The 23,454-nt window shown below is 37.2% G+C and overlaps 1 protein-coding gene and 2 long non-coding RNA genes across 3 annotated transcripts; 2 read left to right on the top strand and 1 right to left on the bottom strand.

The window, feature by feature from the left end:
- Window positions 1-1,065: 1,065 nt before the first annotated feature.
- On the bottom strand, window positions 1,066-6,080 carry LOC147538976 (TOM1-like protein 9). The gene is made up of 10 exons (XM_086644432.1): window positions 5,829-6,080; window positions 4,632-4,710; window positions 4,380-4,478; window positions 4,178-4,291; window positions 3,931-4,097; window positions 3,775-3,856; window positions 3,494-3,579; window positions 3,025-3,210; window positions 2,296-2,582; window positions 1,066-1,655 (listed from the first exon to the last, which is right to left on the bottom strand). The coding sequence occupies exons 1-10, from the start codon at window positions 5,927-5,929 to the stop codon at window positions 1,141-1,143; spliced, it is 1,716 nt and encodes a 571-aa protein (XP_086500558.1). The 5' UTR covers window positions 5,930-6,080; the 3' UTR covers window positions 1,066-1,140.
- A 232-nt stretch (window positions 6,081-6,312) lies between these two features.
- Window positions 6,313-20,677, top strand: LOC147538974 (uncharacterized). Its single transcript, XR_015226102.1, has 3 exons — window positions 6,313-6,767; window positions 17,646-20,190; window positions 20,610-20,677. It is a non-coding gene; the product is annotated as an uncharacterized LOC147538974 (long non-coding RNA).
- LOC147538975 (uncharacterized) lies at window positions 13,594-16,490 on the top strand. The gene is made up of 4 exons (XR_015226170.1): window positions 13,594-13,911; window positions 13,997-14,044; window positions 14,904-14,984; window positions 16,204-16,490. It is a non-coding gene; the product is annotated as an uncharacterized LOC147538975 (long non-coding RNA).
- Window positions 20,678-23,454: the final 2,777 nt, after the last annotated feature.

Raw genomic sequence — 23,454 nt, 5'->3', positions numbered from 1 at the left:
CTTGTCATATCGAGAAGATACAATGATACAACTATGATTAGAAAAATTCCATTAACGACCCCACGATATGGCCTTCATTAAGTCGACGATTTACCACCGTCATACAAACCTATATAAACGACACAGGTTTTCCCTGAAAAGATCTTATCCCAAACCTTAATTATTCATTGATTCTTAACCTGGAAAACTTAATCTACTTGAGTGTCGACGTGTCTTTGATGTTTGATGTTTTTCGACACAAGGAGAAACAACATAAGGAGAAACAACTGAAACTGAGGTAACAAGGACGCTTTTCGGGAAGATATCTATGAAACCACTTTCCGACATAATGAAGGCAAAAATTTTGTGAGAAGCTTCCTTGCCTCAAATTTCGTGGTAACAGCTCATCTGACTGACCAAATTTTATTCGGATGCCACGAGACACGAGCAGAGCAATGTGCCTTGCACGTTAAAAGCAACAAATTGCTTGGCTTTTAGGATTCCAAAATCCTAGAATCTTAGTTCCAAGTCTTTCCCCAAAATCCAATTGTTTAGAGTTATTTAACAAAAATCCAAGTATGTTGATGGAGAACCTAGCGTGTTTGATGTTTTAGGTTTGAATATGAAAGTATCTCTCTTTGTGAAGGTTCTTCAACCATGTGTGCTTTTGATTTTGCATTCTTCAACAATGTTTTTACCACGCTCTATCTCTCTAAAATTAATCTAGGGTTTACGGAAGGACCTTATGGGAAAGGGGAGAGACTTATCTTGAAAAATAAATCTGCTTGTGGCTATCAGTTAAAATGTACTGTATTGTGTCCCATATACTTTTTTTTGTACATATAAGATGTGTAATTTTTGTATTGCTCTTAAAATTTTGTCCATATAAGATAATTCTTTGTCCATATGTTAGCCGCGTTTTAAAATCACTTGACGGTTCTGACCCTGGCCTATGTTTCCCATATTCGGAATGTCAAAACGGACAACTGAGAATAATGTGTATGTTGCCATCTTGGCACCTTGAATACGATTGAACCTTTTCCGGAAAAAAAAAATCAAATCTTTTAGTAATCTGCAAGGCCAAACTTTCAAACAAGTCTCTTGTTGCAATACTTATAACATATAAACATACACAAAATACAACACTGCTGCAGAGATCTTTTACACATTTCCACCTTTATCATTATCTTGATTCTTCGGCTTTAGTTTTGCCATGTCGACAAGGTCCCCAAACAACTTATCTTTTGGATTCTGTGGCCTATTTATCGCCAAGTAACTAGTGGTCTCAGACGATGAGTTCCTCGTGGTATTTTCATCTTTCACAGATAAACTATACATTCTTTGATTAAGATACTGAACTTGTTGATTTTGATCATACCCATATCCTTGTAACTGCTGGTTCTGCATTGCCTGTGGATTTATAAATGCCATTTGGTTTCCATTAATTTGGTGAGGGACAATCACCATCATTTGGCCTCCTTGAGGAAAACCAGTTAGTTGGTTGCCTTGTATTGTTTGATTTTGCAAGTGATCACTAGTTATTGGCTGAATATACATTCCAACCTGAGTGAATTGCTGTGGTTGGGGTAGATGAATTCCGACTGCCTGGTTATCGTCTGTTGTCTCAGTTTCCCATGGTGGTCGTGGAAGTGCGCCACCGTTTTGAGCTTCTCCTCCTATTCACATTTTATCGAAGTGAGCGCTAAAATGAAATCAAAGAATATAAAATATACATAAGTAACTTCTTCTTGAGCTTCTCACACACACGCGCGCGCGCACACACACACACAATCTCGTCACCATAGGGAAAGATATATTATAATGAATTAATAAAGAGGTAAGTTTGTGTAACGCCCCAAGCCTTAGCAGTTGCCAATATTGGCCCCGCTTTAACCACCTCACACAGGTACGGGGTTTTGTTCTTGGCGAAGGCACCACAAGCCTACCCAAAAGGCCTCGGTACTTACTAAGCTTGAGCGTACACCTATTAACCAAGTCTCTGGACACTCTTGCGAGCAATGTGAGACTATTACAGTTTGGCCGAGTTCATCAGACTCGGCTTGAGCGAGGGCCCAGTGGCGTCTTGGCAAGTTCAAGTACAAGCCCCCCTCTATGAGAATTCTGTTCCTGCCCTTGATAACTACTCCTATATGAAAGGGGCCTATCTCTCTTAATATCCCAGCAAACGATAAAGTAAAAATTGTTTAACGGAAAAAATCGGAGCGGATAAAACCTACTACTTACTAAAACTATAACGCCCATGGCTTGCGGTTTGATTGACTAATTTGAACAAGAAAAAAAAAGAATGTACTATACCATAAAATTGTGATGCTGAAGAGTATGTTTGCATGGAAGGGTAGTTTGGTTGCGAGTTCAAAGAATCTGCGGTGCTGCTTGACTGAGAAAACATGTCTGGGAGCGCAAGCATATTGTTCGCGTGAGATATAGGACTAGTTGGTTGTGGCTCATTTGCGGGAACAAGAGCTAGTTGGTTTTCTGCCTTCGGTGAATTACTATCTTCGCCACTCAGGAGGTCTATCATCGGAGCACTTGAGTCATTAGACGGAGGAGCAGGATTTGCTGCGGCATCACTCGAACTAGACCTGCAAAGATCAATCATACTTCCATCATTCACTTCATATATATATATATATATATATATATATATATATATATGCACTTCCATGCTTCAGTTTGAGATGTACTAATGCCCCTTTGTTATATAGTATAGATGTTTAATTTTTCCAACAAACTGAAACAATTGTGAAATCCATTTGGTGCAAACTCTTAGCTTTTCAGGTGAAGTTGATACATAGATATAGAATTGTGATAGTCCCATATCATTCGAGGAGCTTTGAAAGCCTAGACTATAGGTACGCGCTCAAGCTTAGATGGCCATTTGGGTGAGCTCGTGGAGCCTTCACCAACTCGGAGCAAAGACCTGTTACCTCTTAGGCTTGGCCTTTAGTGCAAAAGTGAGGGCAATATTGAGCTACCATTCATAAAGTAACACAAGAGAGGAGCCTATAAAAGTAGATCTATTACCTATTATTTTGCAGCTTAGGATGATCTTCAGTTGTAACAATCAGATCCTCGATATCCACTAGTGGCCCGTCGGTTTTGCCCTTTTCTACTTTGTGTGGAGTTCCAGAAACCATGGTTTCATACTTGGCTAATATATGGTGCAAGTCATCGTTCAGTGTTAATCCTTCTTGAATTAGCTCTTCATCCCTGAAACAAGTAACAATCGAGCAGCTTCGGCACTCACTTTCTGTGCTTAACAACACTTATATTCCGAGTTTGACACTCGTTGAGAAAAGATGTTCAGATACTTAGACTAGAAGATATTAACTTTTAATTTCCTTGGAAGAACTTATAAACTAATAAACTATGTCAAAAGAAAGTTCAGCAGAACTTAACAAAACAAATACAACAAAAGAATTTCATTAGATGATTAGAAAGAAATAAAGTAGTATCCTCCGTCAAAATCAGAAGAGTACGTAGAGAGACTCACGAAGATTCATTGATGAGGTGCAGTAATCTCTGCTTGTAGGAACGACTCTGTCCAACCAGATCAACAATTACGTCCTGTCTCAGCCCCTGTAGAATGGTCGTCGAAATCATGGTCTATGCAAAATATTACAGCTTTAAAAGAACTTAATACTGTCTAACAATATTCGAACAATATTCTTAATATATATATATTCAGGTTCAACTATCAAGAAGAAAGTCAAGAAACGAAATAGATAAACGTGTTGGACCTGCTTAGAATTCGTCACCACGTATAGGAATTACCTCTTTATCCTCTGGTGCTAAAGCATTTAGCATGTCTTCGAGGACATCAACGAGTGCACGCACGCTTTGAATTTCTTCCAGGCTAAAGCAATAAGATATATATCAATAAACCAATAAGATTTTTAAGCCAGCATTTGAAATAGTACCTCACTGTACCTCAAGGTTGGAAATTCAGAACTAAGAGAAGAATCAGCATCTTCTCGTCGGGAGTCAATATTATTGGTATTTCTTGGATAAGATGCATGAGGATGAGTCCTTGAAGAAGTAGTATATATAGGCATAGACCTATCAGATTTCTTCGTAAATACAGGCCCAAAAGCATGCTGAAATTAGAAAATGATATGACTCGTAAAAGAAATGAAAGATTAACAATGACGAATACCAAATGAAAAAAAAAACATACACCAGAATCCCTATGTGCAGCATAACGATTCAGGTTTCCTGTCATAGAATTTCCATAAACTTCTTTCCATGTTTCGAATACGCCCGCTAACTTATCTGCTACAGAATTTTCAGTCTGCAAAACGAAACAAACAATATCTTAAAAGGCGTTATAAATTTATAATCACAAGTAAATTACTAGCCAAGAAATGAACAATCTTAACCTTCTTCCTTCCCAACTTCACCAACACGACGTAAATATCTTTCTCCAGAATATGATTAAGGACTATGTTTGTGCAGTTCTTTAGAAGAGTGTCCAGTAGCTTGAATATTGAAGTAAAGAAAGTACAACCAAGTTAGTTCTCTTCAAGATCTTATTCATAAATTTTCGATAAGAAGGTAACAAATAGAAATGTTTCCAGGGTCAAGTAGTTTAAGAGTTGAAGACATTTAGAAAGAGTTGTAGTGATGCTTACTGTGAGAGCAAGACCTTGGACTTTCGGATTTTTACTTTTAAGCCGCTTTTTAAGGCCTTTAATAACATCCTTTACTTGCCTGATGAAACCCAATAACAAACATCAAATTGTAGATGATTGTTAGCTTGCAAAATTAGAAAAATATGGTTTTCCAAATACAAAGATGAAAAGTCATCCATGATAGACATTGAGATTCACCCGAATATGCAATGTGCCAATGTCGTCTAAGTTGTGATAAGAAATTTTGTGGACGTTCTAATTTATTTAAGCGTTCGTAATGGATGTCTAGACAAGATGACATTTCTCGTTTTCCAACTAGAACCATGGTTTAATGCTTCAAAGATCTCTAAGAAACTCTCTACATATTCTCTATTGACCTCTAAAGTTCTACATCTAGACTAATTAATTAAAGCCAATTTATAGATGGTACTCAATGTTATTGATATTACGTAATTTATTTATTTAGAAGTTGTTAATTCGAATTTGATTAGGGTTAGGAAACCCTAATACTATATAAAGGGTACTCAGTAGTTATTTAATGCATTAAGTTTTATCAATAAAATTTCAGTATTTCTTATATTCTCTGTGACCTTTCGAGTTTTCTAAGTTTTGGACATAAATCTAAAAAATTTCTGAATTTTCTGCTACTTCATCTATACAGGCTACTCTAATGGATATTATGAACCGGGTTAATTAGTTAAATCCAAATATATCAACCTATTAAGATCTCTATAAGAGGAATCAGTAGTAGTCGAGCTCGACCCTTCTATAGTTTCGGACCTACCATCTATGACACACTCACGTGTACGGGCATCCCCGCTTCCGCTTACCTGCAGCCTATATACGGTTTAAACCTGATTTGAGGATGGGAAACTCTAACCCTCCTGCCTATGCAATGCAGCACAACTACAGATTTAATCTTAAGGTACCAAACCCTAATACAACAAAACCTTGCAAGATAGTTATACTCTAATTTGATAACTCCCTAAGAAACCATATAACTCTCAAGAACTATACCTCTCTATTCACCAATTAAATTGACATTTATCTGTTCTTTTTAGAGTTTCCAAATAGAAACTAACACATTGTTTTAATGCTATTTCTTCTGCCTATTAAAATTCAGAATCATATTAAAAAAAAATTCTATTTGCATCAGATTGAATACTTAAGAAGGAGATATTAGGATAACCAATTTACCCAGGATCGCGGTTCATAGCATCGCAAATTTCAACATTCATTGCCCAATCAGGACCGATTAGCTTATCGCTTGTCGCTCGTTCTACAAATGGATTCACCATTTTCTTGTTTTCTTGTCTTGAAAATGATCACAAAAAATTGATCTCTCAAGAACTCATTTCATGTAATTCTGGTTTCTCATTAATTTCTGGTTTCTAGCTCTTGTTTCTATGGAGTATTTTCTTCTTTCTTTCTTTGCCAACAGAAATCATTGATTTTGTGATCGTTAATAGTCCCTTTTTCTTCTGCATGGATGGTCATGACAAAATGTTCTAAATAAAGCCACCAAATGAAATACACTTTCTTGTTATAGAAAATTAGTTAAGGGGGGTTATTGGTTCACAAGTTCTATTAGAGAATTTTGAAAACCAACCTTATGGGTATAGTATTTTTTTGCAAGTTTGAAATTCAGGAAATTTATTTTGTTTTTTTTTTTTTGTTAAGGAGGAAATTTATTTTGTTAAAAAGACAAATTAAAATTTTCTTCTTCTAGGCACCATGAAAACTTTAGAAATAAGTTTGAAGGACAATTTTAAAAGCCCCTCATTTTTTATACCTTAATTAACCTTTGTATTTGGGGAAATTTACGACTACCCTAAGATTTGGTATAATTTCTAAGTGGGAGAGAAAAAACGAGACATGTGGGTTGGGCGATAGCTTTGCTAGGGTTTCGATCGATTTTCTCTATCAAATCAACAATTTACTTTAGGTTTAGCTTACAATTTCTGGATTTGGTGTTAAAAGTTGAATTTTATGGTTTTCAATTAGTTTTTGGAAAAAAAATCTAGAGAGAGAAAGTACGTTTTGATCAACTATTGGAAGATTTTTCTAGGGTTTAACATTGTTTTCTTCATTATTGGACTCATAGACAACAATGGAAGGAGAATCTGCTGTTTCAAGGTATAATTTCTTCTTAGTTGTTTATTTTCATTCATCAACAAATATAAGAAATATTTTGCACAATAGATTATGAGTTATGAATAATAATTTAGAGTTATTCATGATAATTTATTTGAAAATACAATTTGATTTTGATTTCTTTAAATTCCGTTCTATAAGATTAATTCTGTTTACAAGAGTTAGGAAGAGGTTTACAAGACATTGTAAATTGTTTGCATTGTTTTTGCATTGATTTGCAAATAGTCGGTTGTTATTTAGGGTCTGTTTGATACGCCATTGTGAGTAAGAAAAACGATTTCTTGAGAAAAGAAAAGTGTGAAAATGGACTAAATTTTTTTCCCACCTATTAGATGGTCAAATTGATTTCTCACTCACTCACTGTTCATAACGCGTTCTCTCTCCTCACTTATGTCGTAACTTTCTCTCCAGGTAAACTCCCTCTACTTTGTCTCATTATTTCCAACTCCATCAGTGAATTTATTCTCTCTCTAGTCCCAAATTGAAAACAAAAATCATAAAAAAACGTAAACCCAAATTGAAAATCGATCGGTTGAAGCAAATCGTACTGCTTCCATGATCCTTAAGGATGTTGAAGTTTCATCAAAAGTGTTGAACCAGAAATATGTAGAAGTTTGATGTTGAATCTTGATGAAATCGATTGTTTGTTGAAGCTTGATGAAATCGATTGTTTGTGAAGCTTGATGAAATCGATTGTTTGTTGAAGGTTGATGTTAGAACCTTCATGCATGAAATCGATTTTTTGTTGGAGTTAGATGTTAAACCTTCATGAAATCGATTGTTTGTTGAAGTTTAATTTTGAACCTCGATGAAGTCGGTTGTTTGATGAAGCTTGATGTTTGAAGCAAATGGAACTGTATGTTCTTTCTTAGTCTGACCTCATCTATTTAAATCCTCATCCACTTTGTTTGAACATGAACAAACCCTAATTCCTGAAAATCTGATTGTTTCCCATGAACAACACAACATCAATACTCAATAGAGATAAAATTAGAAACAAGTTGATGTTGTAACTTTAATTGCTTCTTATAACCCTAATCTCGTAACCTAAATTGATGGAGAGCTTGCTGATTATGGAAAGCTTGTTGATTTGTTTTTTTGGAAAGAGATAGAATTGGGAGCGAGAGAGATAGAACGGGGAAGAGGGATATAATTGGGGAAGACTATAGGCACCCCGAGTATTTTGTAGTAGGCGCCCAGTTACATGCAAAAACATGGCTGCGAATAGTAATATATACAAGTGCCCTTAGGATTTATTTCAAATGATTTCCTACCTTTTTTATTGTCTGCATTCGAGTTGAGTTCTCTTTTGGTGTAATTGAATTTAATCGTCTGGAAATCTTTTCTGCATTTCTGGATTTTGTTGATGTGGATGAGTGATTGCCATTGCACTGCATGCTTATTGTTCTGAAGGTGTTTGATGAGATTCATGTTGTCACTTTCTATTATGATATCCTTAAGATTCATTTCTATTGCCCATTCTATACCGAGAGAAGGATTGCCATAGCCTCGCTTTCTTCGCTGTTTCTTGCTCTATCTGATTTCACCTGAGCTTCGATAAATTTAGATTCTGCATTATGAGCAATTAAGCTGATTCCTATATTAGATTTTATATTCATAAACGATGCGTCTACATTAATTTTGATACAATTATTTGAAGGGGGTTGCCATTTATCGTTCTTTTTGTGTTTGTTTTTCTCCGGTTTTTTGTTGATTCTCCAAAAGTTTTCAATCATTTTGATGATTTTATTAAGATCATTGATTTCGTGTTGAAAGCAGTAGCCGCATCTAGCTTTCCATACAATCCAGAGAATACTGGAAAAGTGAATATTCTCCTTCGTATAACAGAGATGAGCATTTTCTTCCCACGAGAAAATCCAATCCGATATGGAAAAAATATTCTCTGAGATGATATTAAAATAGAACCATACATTTTTAGCTAAAGCGCATGTTCGATGGATTCGATATTAATACAGTTCGGGCATGTAGTGTTGTTGTCTATGTATTTCCTATTCTCTCTCTAACAGGGAGAGCTTTGGTACAGATTTTCCAGATAAAGTTCTTGATTCTAGGAATGGTCGGAAGCGACCATATGAACTTCCAGTTATGGGTGTTAGGATTCTGGCTGATGGTGTTGGTGATTAAGTGCTGGTACATAGATGAGACCGTAAATATCCCCGTTTTGGTTAGCTTCCATTTAAGTTGATCTTTTCCTTCACTATTCACTGGGATAGCTTTAATAAGTTCTTGAGTGTTGGCATCAAAGTTTGCATTGAGGGCTTCATTATTCCAATTATTGTTGGTGATAAGTTGTGCTACTTTAGTCAGATTGGAGTTGTAGTTATTTGGAACCGTTCCATTTATCTCTGGGATCCAATTATCGGTCCAAATGTTAATATCATTTACAGAGTTCACCTCCCAAGTGGAAAGGTCTTCGATGAAGTTGAAGTGCTTTCTTATGATTTTCCAGTTCCAAGAGTGATGAGCTTTCGTCGGGCCAGGGGTATCGGAATGAGGGAAATATTTAGCTTTGAGGAGTTTAACCCACATCGCTTCTGGTTCAGCTTTGAGTCTCCAGGCCATCTTGGAAAGTAAAGCTGTGTTGTCTATCTCTGGCAAATGAATCCTTAGCCCTCTCTTTCTTTTTGGGAGGCAAATATATGACCATGCTTTAGTGCATATACCTTTCGACTTACCCCACCAGAAATTCCGTTGAACGGACTTGATGCTTTTGCTTATCCCTTTGGGAATTGCAAAGCATTGCATCTGATATCGGGGTACGGCTGCAGCTATGGCCGAAATGACCACCGTGCGCCCAACTTGGGATAAAAATGTGTGATTCCAATTGTTCAGTTTATTCTTAATATGCTCAAGGATGTCTTTGAAAACCTCAGTCTTCTGGACCCCAATGAATAACTGCGCCCCCAGATATTTCTCTGATGTGAAGACATGTCTGACTTTGAGAGTGCGCATAATGAGGCGTTTGAATTTAGGGTGCAAATTCTTTGAGTAGAAAATGTTGGACTTCGCATAGTTTATCATTTGACCCGAGTTATCACAGAAGTCTTGAAGGATATTTTTCAGGTTATGAATGTTGTCGATAGTGTTTTTGCCGAAGATGATGCAATCGTCTGTAAAAAGGAGGTGCGAGATCTCAAGATCAGAGTGATTAGTCGGGAATCCCAAAAACCTATCTTGGCTGTTTTCCGACATTACTTTTCGACTAAGGCCTTCCATGGCAATCGTGAAGAGAAATTGCGATAGAGGATCTCCTTGTCTAATGCCTCTAGTAGGGTAGAAAGCCTGTCCTGGACGGCCATTAATGAGAACTGACATAGAAGATGGCGAAATACAAGTATTGATCATCTGAATCCAATGTTCGACATAACCTAAGCTTTCCATGATATCCGTAATGTATTTCCATTCAAGCCTATCGAAAGCTTTTGACATGTCTAACTTGAGACTGAAATATCCTACCGCACCTTTCATTTTCTTGAATGAGTGGATTATTTCCTGTCCCATGATGATGTTGTCTCTGATCTGTCTTCCCGGGACATAAGCTGCTTGGAAAGGGGAGATAATCGGGTTTAAAGTTTTTTTTTAAATTTCTCAGCTAGCAACTTGGTGATGATTTTGTAGGTAGTATTAAACAGGCTAATCGGGCGGTAGTCCTCTGGGGTTTGAGGTGTGGGCGTTTTGGGAATGAGGCAGATATGGGTGTGGTTAATCTCTCGGGGTAGGTAAGCTGTCTGAAAGAAGTTTTTAACCAGGTCATAAATGTCCGAACTAATCGTATCCTAGTTAGACTGGAAAAAAAAGGGGGGTATCCATCTGGGCCTGGGGCTGCTTCCTTTTTCAGACTTTGGATAGCCCAGTCAATCTCATCTTTGCTAGGGATAGCCAAAAGCTCTTGGTTCTGGACAAGAGATATAGATTGATTGAACAGGTTATGGGTATTAGGGTCTACCCGAGGGTTTATAGATGTGCTGATGTTGAGAAGATGGGAGGTGAAAGTATCTTGAATGTCTTTAACGTCTTCCTTCAAATCTCCGTTATTGTCTTTGATAGCACTGATTTTGTTGCTTCTATTACGTTGGATGGCTTGGGAGTGAAAGTATTTGGTATTTTTATCTCCCAAGGTAATGAAATTGTTTCTCGATTTTTCCTTCCATAGACTTTCTTGTTGATTGTAAAGCTCTTCTAATTCCATGTTAAGTTTATTGTATTCCTCTTTGGACTGGGTGTCTACAATCTTCTTGGTAACCCTTTTAATGTTATTCTCTATGTTGCCAAACACTTTTTTGTTCCAGTTAGTAAGCTTTTTGCTCAGCTTCTTAAGATCAGTTTGGATGTTATTCTGGTATTGGTTGCTCTTAATGATATTCCAATTATCTGCTATGAAGTTGAAGCAGTCTGGGTGTGTCATCCAAGTTCTGAGAAACTTGAAGGGTTTAGGCCTATTCTGACTAAGAACTCTATTATCCAGAAGAATGGGCAGGTGATCAGACCCCACCGCTTCCAGATGAGTGACACCCGAAGATTGTAATTGTTGAAGCCACGGTAGATTAGCTAGAGCTCTGTCTAGTCTCTCTTGTATCAGATGTTCTCCGAATTGTTTGTTGCTCCATGTGTAGGGATTGCCTTGGTAACCCATGTCCAATAACCCAAGCTCATTGATGATCTCCAGAATTTTAGTGGTGAGGGAGTTGGATCCATTTGATCCCCCATTTTTCTCCATGGGGTCCAGTATGCAGTTCAGATCTCCGATCACAATCCAAGGGATGTCTTTATCTTGATTGAGATGACTAAGGGTCTTCCAGGTTTTAAGCTTGTTCTTGTTGTATGGGGATCCATAAAAACCTGTAAGTTTTATGGGATTGTGAACATTGTTATTATGCATCTCCGCTTGAATGATGTTGTTATCCGAGTAAGTAATCTTTATGTTCAGATGATGCTTCCAGTAAAGTGCCAGGCCTCCAGCTTTGTTAATGGGATCAACGTAGTAACACGAGTAGTTTTTCTGGAGGGGGATGTTTTTGTTCATATTAATGGATTTATTCTTGGTCTCTGACAGGAATATAATGTCAGGCTGATTATGCAAAATAAGATTAAGCAAGTGTTTTTTGGTGAGGAAAGAGGAAGCTCCCCTCACGTTCCAACTTAATATGAATGGGTTTTCTATGGTGGGAGTATTATTAGACATCCTAAAATCTAGGATTAAGCCAATTTTCGGAGAGCCCAATATAAAGGCACTCCCAGGGTTTACTAGAAAGAAGAATAAACTATTAAAACTGGCTACCAAAAGAAAAGGAATAAAATATAATTAACAAGAGAAAGAGCTGCAGAAGATAAGACTAAACAATTAAAATTAAACTAACCTAAAATTACTCTAGAAATAACCCTGGCCAAAAACTATAACAGAAATAAAACACTAAACAATTAAAATTAAACTATAACTGAAATGAGTCACTAAACATTAAACTAGAAAAGAGTACAAAGAAAGATAATTATAGCTAGATGATCTTTCAAACTTAACAAAAGCTACCATAAGAGGTAGAGACACAAAATACCTAATATCACTTGACTATCTTATATTAGCCAAGGATTATCTCCAGTTAAAACAAAAATCAAAACAAGATTAACCAGTAAAAACCTAATAAGATCATACATAACACAGAAAACCAAAATAAAACCTATATGACTAAACACTATTCCTGCTGGATAATGAGTGAGAATTGGACCTCCTTCCCTTGCTTCAGAAATGTTGCCAGAAGACTCAAAGAGAGAATCCGCGAAAATGTGTCTTCTTCGCTCCTCCTGACTGTCAATGGACTCAGGAGAGGGGCAGTACTAATTGGCAGGGATGATAGGAAAGAGACTCAGAGAGTCGGAAGAATTACTTGACGTCCAGTTAGGTCGACTAAAAGCACCAGAAGAGCTACCACCTTTGAACATCTCTCTCTGTTTCTTCTTCATGTTGTTTCTGTATTCTCCTTCTTCAATTTTAACCTCTATTAAAGTCTGACCTTCCTTTCTTTTGCCTCTTTGCTGGAATAACTCGTGAGGAGGGATATGAGGATTAGAATTGACAGAAGAGTTGGCGACAGAGAGCGCCCAGTGGGCTGGGGTGATAGGTTGTGGTTGGTTAGTTTCCATAGGAGTGAACACAGGGTGAGGGTTTGCTCTCATGCATGGAGTGATGGGGTGTTCTATGATCCGACAGACATGGCATATGGCTTTAGGGAATTTGGCATAGCTAAATTTGACTGGCTATCCTCCATCAGTAAAGATTGAGTTCGAAGTGGCAAGAAGAGGGGTGCGAACATCATACATAAATTGAATTCTTATGTATGAGTTTGTAACCATACTAAAGTTTTTAGGCTGTACCTGCATGATGTATCCCATACACGAAAAAATAATCTCAAGATCATGATGATTCTGGATGGATGAAGGAAGACCAGTGAAACTACACCACATAGGCTCCTGCATGAGCTCGGACACCTCACCACTAAGAGGGAAATCTATTTCCTGCATGACTACCAATGGCCCTCGAATGATCCAAGGTCGACCCTGATTAATCTCATTCATCACTATGAGTTTTCTAGGACGGATAATGAAAAAGTTATGTCCTAAATTGAGGGGGTCAATCTTGCATTCTCTAAAAAACTTAAATTGATGAGAGAGATACCTCCTGATAAATCCTATCCCATACTCATAATGGCAGCATAATCTAGCCACAAAACCCGAAGAAATCTCCTGTAGCTCTTTAATCTCAAAGGGCTTAGGGTAAGTGTAACATCCCACGAGTTGAAGTTAGATGAGGGACCATTCTGGATTCAGACTAAGTGAAATCAGGGACTAAATGTGCAATCGGGTCAGAATCAGGGGTCTTTTCGCAATCAGTACTAAATCAGGGACTAAAAATGAAATTCGGCTGTTTAATGGGAAAAATATCAGAACCGGGTTTTCTTTCATCTTGCAACCGAGTTCAAGAGTGGTGTTGGGTTTTTGGAGTAGGAAAAATTGGTCAAAGAGAAGATTCGGGTAGAATTTCAAAGGGGAAATGCTTGATTTGTTGATTCAAGGATGGAAGATGGGATTTGAGCTAGGTTTTATGGAAGCTTTGGTAAGAATTCTTACTTTCTCTCTCTAGGTGATGATTGTGAGATGAATTAACTAGTTTTAATGGAGGTTTATTGTTGCATGTGTAGAGATAAAGAAGTGATGAAAGAAATCAAAGGGACAACATCAAAGAGAAGGTAAATGATGTTAATTTCACCCAAATTGATTTAATTGATCATGTTCTAAAATCTAGGGTTTATGAGTATGAAATTTAGGGATTTTTCATAGTCAATGGAATTTTAAGGTTAATATGGAAGGGAATTAGTTAATTACGAGATTTAAATGATGTTGGAGAGGTTAATGGTGTTTGATTATCGATCAAACAACTGTGTGAGGGACTGTTACGAGCAGTCCACTGTTTTAGTATTTCTGGCCTTGTAGATTGTTCGGACGGATTTTCCGGAAACACGAGACTCGTAGATTAGGATGTTATCTTTCCGAAATGGTGTGGTACATGTTATTTCGAGTTTGGATGAGAAAGATATGACCGTTAGAACACGCAGCGTACGATCAGTGAAACTGATGCACTGCTGCGTACAGTTTGTGGTTTTCGGAGATGTTTGAGGGGGAATTAAGAGAAACCACCTGAGAGCAAAACATTGTAGATGAGATAAACTTTCCGAAGACGAAAGAATGGACTGAAACCGATCAGCGATGAGAGATTTATGACTGTTATAGCGCGCAACGCGCTGTTAGGAAATTCAGATTTGCTGCTGTTTGTATTTTGCTATTTCGAGGACCGTACACTTTAAGTTTGACCGAGATACTAAGTACTGAAATGTTAGAAACTGAAGTAGCTTTTCAACGATATAAGATATGCTTGAATTGGGACTAAATTGTGACGAGAATGAATCTAAGACAGAATAGAGTCACTCGGGGTCTTCCGATGTTAATGCGAGTCAAGTCTCTTTTGTCCCTCTTGTCGTATTGTCTTTTCAGAGTTATTTATGTCATCTTAAGATTCTTGTCGAGGAATCTAAGTTTATCTTTGTCTAGGAGGTCAGAAGGAAAGCCGAAACGAGTTGGGAGCAAGATGCTCGAAGCAAATCGGATGAGGACGGAGTCCTGCATCGCTAGGTAGGGGATACCTCTTGTTTTCTTTTATACTATTGTCTAGATTCATGCTAGAAGTAGGAGATATGCATGCATCATTATATGTAGATGGTAGGTGATCATATATGCATGATTTAAACCCTTGATTTCAATGAAAATAGTATCGTTGGTTTGGATTATTGATTATTGATGGGTTAACGATTTAGACTCTGTTTTCAATGGAACTGTTATCGTGAACTTTCCTTATTGATGTGATGGTTTATATATGAAAAATATCTTACAAATGATTTCTAGAGAAATGGTTTTCTAAACGGATTGTATATCGATGTTTTGAAAACGTAACGATTTCGTATGTTGTATGTGATTGGTGAAGTGGACTGAAACGAGTCATGAGGGTCTTGGCAGTTGTAGTGCTCCACTCTCTGGCCAGGATTCTCGTTTAGGTTGGACTCTCGGGGCTCAGGGATTTGCTACCCTTGACCGCTCGATTGGACTGTAAGCCTGTTTGTTCTTACCCTCGGGGCTCAGAGGCTGTACACCTCTGACCGCCCGACTGGTTTGGTGATTGGGATCCCTCTGCACGTTATGATATGACTCTGTGTTGTGTGCCACTTCTGTGTGACAAGATAAATAATGTTTTAAAAAGCCTATCTCAGTCGAGGGCGTAATGGGTGAGTTCTGAATCTGCTGAGATTGTGGGTGAAGGATGTTTTCACAAAAAAAAAAGAGTATTATCTCGGCGGTTGACACAATAAATGTTTTTCTATAACCAGAAGAAATAGTTGCATGCTAGGGTACCGATGAGAATATGCTTTTCGTCCCAACACGAACACTGGAGGGACGACCTGACTATTCGACTTCGGTGAAGCTAAAACGTATCTAGTTAAGCTAGGTGTATATATTTATCACGAGGTTAGCTTTTCAATGACTGTGGAGTCGCCTAGTGGGAGAGGGGCTTACCTACCTAGGGGTAAGCCACTTTCTCGAGAGAATTTGAGTACCTTGGTTAGTGCCGGAAATGGGACGGTACTAGCCAAAGTACTATAGAATTCTCTGGGTAACTCTCTGTTAATTGAGAGGCATACCAAGGGTGGGCAGTTAAGTCTGCTATTGTATGCTAGTATTAGGATTGATATATATTTATATGTGTGCATATTTGACTCGAGAAAAGGTTTATCGCAGTTTTGTTTTGGGACTCCTCTACCAGTTAACTCGTGTCGGTGAGTTACTGACCCCCTACCAGTGTGTTAGTATGCAGGTTCCTAGTTAGAAGCATCTGCAGCGTCAGGGTTAGCAGATGGATTGCAGGGGTTGTGGCGCGGTGCCACTTTGGTGTTATTCCTTTTCATTTCGGTTTTGATTTATCTTCGAAGTTATACTTTTATACACTGAACACCATGTAATATAAATATATATGTATCACATAGGTTGTACAGGGATGTACGGTGTTGTTCAGGATGAGTTGACCGAGTTCTGGTGGTTCGGCTTGGAACCAGAGTCTGTTAGTTAATTATGTTTCATTTTAGCTTCCGTTGTGTATGTGTATGCGAATATATGGTTTGCATGACAGGTTACAGGTGCGACCGGTTCGATTTACAGAGGAGACTCTGCCGGATTTTTGTCTCGTCTGTGAATTGCCGGGGCGTGGTCGTGTCTATTTTGGGACACGGGGCGTCACAGTAAGTGATGGTGAGGTTTCCATAATCCGAAAGGTTAAGTTGTAAGGCCATACTTTTAGTAAGTTTGTCTATGTTGAACTCTGATGAAGGGGACGACATTAATATGAAGAGGTAGAAGAGGCAGAGGAGAAATTTAGTCTGGTTGGAAGTTATGAGGTAATTAATAGTGGTGGAAACAACCATGGGAATATAAGAATGCATTTGGGTATAACAGCCTAAAGCCGACTTTGGAATCTCCACCAAGGTTAGATTCAGACGAAAAGAAGCATCATTACACTCGTGCTTCTCGGGAACAAGAGAAGGAACTAACACTTGGAGGAATCAAAAACCCAACCGGTGAAAGGCAGCCAGGAGTCAGCTTGGCATTCAGTTCGGCGCATGCAAGTGGTTTGGGCGATGAACAGTCCAATTCTCTCAGATTAGTGTTGACACATCTACAAAGTACATTTAAGACGAAATTAATTCAGTTATTGACAAACCTTGATTATAGCGTTGATTTTGTTTTGATCTTCTTCCTTCTTTGTGCTAGTTCCCTAGGTAGATCATATCTTCTTCTTCCTTTTGTTTAAAACTTGTTGTTCCTGCCTCGTGATTGTGGAAAGAGGGCTAAAAGTGTCTTGATTTTCTTACCAGTGGATTCTTGTCATTAAACCTACTTATTAATTGGTTATAGATGATTATAGTTGAGATATTATTGTAGAATGAGCTTGAGAACTATGGGATTTGGGGTTATTGGGATGAAATTAGGGTTTTCTATTTGGGGGAAAGGAGAAAGGGGAGAATCGCATGGCTGACGTCACGCGACTCTTTCTCTCTCCTAAAAAACCCATGTCAAAACTCCAGATCAGTTCGATATTTTCCTAACTTATCAAACACAAAAAAATATACTTTGGGTAAGAAAATCTTGACTTTCTTACCCACGAGAAAGAAATCGATTTTCTTACCCATACATGCTAACGTATCAAACGGACCCTTATAATAACTCATAACTGTTTCTTTGTTACAGTTTGATGGTTCCGACCGTTCTTGGAGTATTTCAACATGTGGGTGATTTTGTTTGTTTCAAGATTGGAAGTGATAGTACTATACTCCATTTGAAAGAGTTCTTATGCAAACAATGGAATGATTTGACTCCATCACTTTTCGAATTGAGTTGCGAAATAAACAACCAAGTTATGAAGGTAGATTCTGATTTACATTTAAACTCAATATTTTATTATTATTTGGCGAAACATATTCACCTTATTGAAATAAAAGTTACTGTTACAAATCATGCAAGTTGTTCTTCACCTATCGTTACTACCGCGTCATCATCAAATCATAACACAAGTCCAAGTGTTGTTCCTTTACTTTCTAGTACTTGGGCATTCAATTTTAAACATGTAGGTCAGAAATTTCCAGGTGGTGTACATGTAATATGTATGGAGTTAATAAAATACTCTCTTGAGTTGGGTTATGGATTTCATTTTGTAAAAAATGATCCTTATAGGGTTACAGTGGAATGTGCTAGAAAAGAAACTGGTGTAAATGGGGAATTCATTCCACGAAATTCTCCAAATAGAGTGATATCTTTGTTATCAAAACGATGAATAATTGTCATACTTGTGGTGCTGGACTAAAAGACATTAAGAAACGTCGTTTCACAAGAGCTTTTATAAAAACATTAGTAATGCATAGTGTTCAAAGTGATCCATCTATCAAGCCTAGGCAAATTATTGATTATATATTGAATACATATGGGTTTGATGTTAGTTACTATTACTCTTATACTGGCAAGACACTAGCTTCGAAGGATATTCACGGGGATGCATCATCGTCTTATCATCATTTAGTTTCTTATGTTGATGCTCTACAAAGAAGTAACCCAAATAGTTTTGTGAAACTTGAGATTGCCCCTAATTCGAAAGAATTTCAGCGTTTATTTGTTGCATTTGGGGCTTGTATTCATGGATTAAGATTTTGTCGTCTGATTCTTTATTTAGATGCAACATTTTTTAAAGGAAAGTTTAGTGGATGTTTATTAGCTGCAACGGGCAAGAATGTCGAAGGAGGTAAAACATGTTCTTTTCAGCTTTGTTCTTGTATTTATTTTGTTCAAATCATTGCAAGCCTTTGCAAACTGATTTGCATTACTTTGCAAACTGGTTTGCAGTGCTTTGCAAATTGATTTGCATTGGTTTGCAAATTGATTTGTATTGGTTTGCAAATTGATTTGCATTGTAGTTTGCATTGATTTCCATTGATTTGCAAATTGATTTGCATTGTGGTTTGCAAACGGATTTGCATTGGTTTGCAAACTGACTTGCAAGACTTTGCAAACTGATTTTGCAAGACTTTGCAAAATGATTTGCAAGACTATGCCAACTGATTTGCAACTCTTCTACAAATGCATTGCAAACATGTTGATTATAGTGTTGTTCCTTTTATTGTTTTTGAAGGTTTTTATCCACTTGCATTTGCCCTCGTTGATGTGGAAAATCAAACTAACTGGTTGTGGTTTTTGGAGATTCTTTATAAGATTATTCCCGCGCCGAAAGAACTTACACATTTCTTACTGATAGACATCCTGGGCTTATAAATGGTATATCTACTGTATTCCCTTCGAGTCACCATGATTATTGTGTTTGGCATTTAAAGCATAATATATCTACTAGAACAAGAGATAATAACTATGCATCGTCTCACATCCTTGATCTTTTCACTCGATGTGCTTATGCACCAAACTATTTAGAGTTCAAACCTCTTTTTGAAGAGTTAAAAACTGTTGGTGACCAATCTTTCGAAGCATTTCTTAGGACAACACCTATTGAGAAATGGCAAATGCTTACTTTCCATGCAACAAATATGGTGATACATGTTCCAGCATAGCTGAGAGTTTTAACTCATGGATTTTAGAAAGTCGCAGTTATCCAATCACACCTTTGGTTGACTACATTCGCAAAAAATTGATGGTTTTGGTTTTTTACTAGACGTGATCTTGGGTATAGTTGGACCACTGTTCTTGGACCGGAGATGGAAAAAGAACTTCATAAAGATTTGAATAAAGGTAGAGTTTTTAGAGCAGTACGGGCTTCATCCTCGACTTTTGAGGTTGTTGATGGTAGATCTTTTCGAGTGGACCTTGAGAATCGTACATGTAGTTGTGGGTATTGGAGAGTACACGATTTTCCTTGCTATCATGCTCTATGTTATATTTCAGGTGCAGGTTATAGTCCATACGACTTTATTAGTGATTTCTATCGTGCTTCTCATTATTGTGCGTCGTACGAGAAAGTTATTGAACCTGTGGTTGATTATGATCTTCCGAATCATCATCCCGACGAGCTTATTGCTTTACCACCGACTGAGAAGAAGAAACCTGGAAGACCAAGGTAAAAGAGGATACCAAACAGTGGAGCAAAGTGGAAGAGGTCGATAAAGTGTAGCGTGTGTCATACATCTGGTCACAACAAGAAGACTTATAAACGTGATATTTGAACCAGTTCTCATTACATTATTACTTTTTAACAATAAGACATGTCAATTTAATTCATAAATTAGTTTTCATTAGAGCATCTCCAATGGGACACTTAACAAACACTCTAAAAATCCTAAGTGTCAAGGGTGAAAAGAGATTCTCTTTCCTAAATGTCAATATAGAGACACTCTAATTTTTGTTGGTCTCCAATGGAGGTCTCGAAAGTCTCTATACTTAATACACATGTCCCTCCTCAATCCAATAGATAAAAAGTAGTTGAAAAACAAGGTTTTCTATTGGTTGGAATGATAAAGTAACACTTAGAGAGTCTCAAGTAGACACTCTCATTTTAGAGTTTCTCTCTCTAGACACTCTATAATAAATGTGTCCATCTCATATTAGAGTGTCTAACAAAGTGTTCCATTGGAGATGGTTTTTAAACAAAAATTTCAAAAAGTCATATGTGGCACTCTAAGTGTTAGAGATTGAGTGTCCCATTGGAGATGCTCTTAGCTTTCACTTGCCTTTTTTGCATATAGTGTCTTCATTTTTATTGGATGAACAATGTCGGTGTAATTGCTTATAATAGTATGTGAACCTTAAATCTTGGTCTTCGCAGCTGATCATACAGTTTGCAAACCATATAGAATATCAGTTTGCAAACCATATTGCCAATCTGTTTGCAAATCAGTTTGCAAATCATATTGCAAATCAGTTTGCAAACCATATTGCAAATCAGTATGCAAACCATATTGCAAACCGTATTGCCAATCTGTTTGCAAATCAGTTTGCAAATCATATTGCAAATCAGTTTGCAAATCATATTGCAAATCAGTTTGCAAATCATATTGCAAATCAGTTTGCAAACCATATTGCAAACGATATTGCAATTCAGTTTGCATACCATATTGGAACCACTCCATACCAGATTGCGAAGTCATCAAAAAATTCAGAATCCTTTCGCAACTTCGATGGAAATTACTTTTGGAAATACTTGCATATCCTTCAATTTTGATAAATTCACACATTATTTTACAGGGGTTCGGGGGCGTAGCCCTCGTTCTTTTTTGTAGAAATTTTAAAAATAATTATTAGAATAAAAAAAATGAAGAACTAATCTTTCAAAAAAGATTTAATCTTTCGTTCCTCCTGCATCTATTGAAAAATATTTATATAAACATGTGAGTATGTTGTGAATATTTTGAAAAAAATAATTGAAACTGACTTGTTTTCAAACAACAATGCAAACCACTGCAAACCATAATGCAAACTACTGCAAATCAATTTGCAAATCACTGCAAATCAGTTTACAAACCACTGAATACCAGATTGTAAAGTCACCAAATAAATAAATTTAGAATCCTTTTGCAACTTAGATGTTAATTCAAGGAACTCAATTTATGTACACCATGTATGTTACATTTTGATGAATTACAAACTATTTACATTACGTGTCTTTTTACGGGGGTTCGGGGTCGTAGTCCCGTTTTTTTTTGTCGAAATTTTAAAAAGAGTTAATTCCTGTTTGGCTCCCTACTTTGTGACCAGCTAGCTTCCTTCTTGGCCCCCTATTTCTTGTAAATTCAAATTTGGCCCCATTTTTTAAGATAAATTCCTTAATTACCCCTCCTACAAATTATATGTTTCAAAATAAAAAACCCTCCACCTCACCTCACTCTCTCTCCACCTTACCTCTCTCTTTCCCCACCTCACCTCTCTCTCTCCCAACCCCTGTTTCTGTCTTCTCAGACCAGTTCGCTGGTCGGAAAAATTTTCGGCCGGCGATCTGGAAAGATAAAAAAAAAAAAATTCACTCTCTCTAGAAACTCCTGCGAAGGGGTTTCCCTTCGCCAGAATTTCTAGAGAGAGAGGGAAACCCCTTTTTTAAGAAATTTATCTTTAAAAAGGGGGTCAAATTTGAATTTACAAGAAATTGGGAAGACTAGTACATTATATGAAATATAAAACATTACTGATCAAAAGAAACTTGCTTATTTGTGTTAGTAGAGAAAAATCAGCAAAATCCTTTCATAATGAAGTATAAAACATTAAAATATCATCCCTAAGAAGCCACATCTAATTATCAACAAGTTCTACAATATTAATGATCAAAAGAAACCTACTTATTTGTGTTCGTAGAGAAAGCTCAGCAAAATTAATATAATAGAGACAAAATCAGTTCATAATGAAGTATAAAACACTAAAAATTCATCCCTAAGAAGCCACATCTAATTATCAATAACTTCTACAACATTATTGAAGCATAAAATACTAAAACTTAACGTTTATTTGTGTTTTTAGACATAAAAACAATAACATATGTGTTCTAGAGAGAGAAAAAGTAGTTAAAAAAATGAAGAAGATAGAGAGAGAAACTTACTTGAAATCTTGTTTGGAGATGAAGATAACTTTAAAATCTACTTGAATCTTCTTTGGGTGATTTTGGAGATGAGAAGATTGGTGAAGAAGCCAAACTCTGAAACCTTAGAGTAGTTGTATCGAGCAAAGAATAAAAAACAAATTGTTGCTTCTTATAAATCCTGACTAGCTAGTCAACTCAGTCGACCTAGTCGGGTCGAGTCGGGGATTCAAGCGGGATTGGGCTCGACTAGGGTTTTCAACCCTAGGCGAGTCAGGCTGATGCATACTGGGGACTAGTCCCGACTTTTTCTTCATAGGTCGTCTTACTTAAAGAACCCTCCAACTAAATTTCACGTAACTGGATGAAATAATAAATGACGATAATGGAGTTTAGCAATAACTGACATGACACCAAGACGTAAAAGCCTAGGAGAGCTCAAATGAAAGCATCAAGGGGCAAATAAAGCCACTATCCAAAAAATGACGATAAAAGCCATAAGCTCGCCACTCAGACTCATAATGCGCTAGTCGACAGTAAGGGATGACGATACTATAATCCCTCAGAAAATAGTCGTCCCTCTGAAGATCAAATATGTCAGCGTGAATCATAGTAGAGAGAGTTTGACGATGCACTCGTGATAGTTCGACGATTTCTAGGTTAGTTTGACAAGCTAACTCCCGATCAGTGACTTCTATACCACCACAATTCACAGAACCCTCGGGAGCCTCTCGATGACTGTGTCACTGTTATATTAGTAAATGTGAGTTAATCCTCAATCATTTTTTGGAAGTGAAATCTTAGCGGTACTTTGGGCGTCGGATTAATGGGATTGACCGACGAAACGACTTTGAGGAAGAAGAAATAACGCTTGTGATCACTTACAGAGGAGGGATTTGAGAAATCAATTCGAGAAAGATTTGGCGAAGCTTTTTTTCCTCCCAATCTCTTTAATTTGAGAATTAGTGAAGTCACCGTTCCAATATAGTAGACTCCCGA

Source organism: Eschscholzia californica, unplaced genomic scaffold, assembly GCF_041429995.1.
Source record: "Eschscholzia californica isolate CP2 unplaced genomic scaffold, dmEscCali1.0.p SCAF_5, whole genome shotgun sequence".
Lineage (NCBI taxonomy): Eukaryota > Viridiplantae > Streptophyta > Magnoliopsida > Ranunculales > Papaveraceae > Eschscholzia > Eschscholzia californica.
The sequence above is the reverse complement of the archived record's forward strand: the minus strand, read 5'-3'. Positions and strand labels throughout refer to the sequence as shown.

Coding starts and splice junctions, on each gene's coding strand:
- LOC147538976 (XM_086644432.1), bottom strand. CDS start 5,929: ATGGTGAATCCATTTGTAGAACGAGCGACAAGCGATAAGCTAATCGGT. Junction 3,580..3,774: donor TAGCACCAGAGGATAAAGAG/GTAATTCCTATA, acceptor ACCATTCTACAG/GGGCTGAGACAGGACGTAAT. Junction 3,211..3,493: donor CACCTCATCAATGAATCTTC/GTGAGTCTCTCT, acceptor TACTTGTTTCAG/GGATGAAGAGCTAATTCAAG.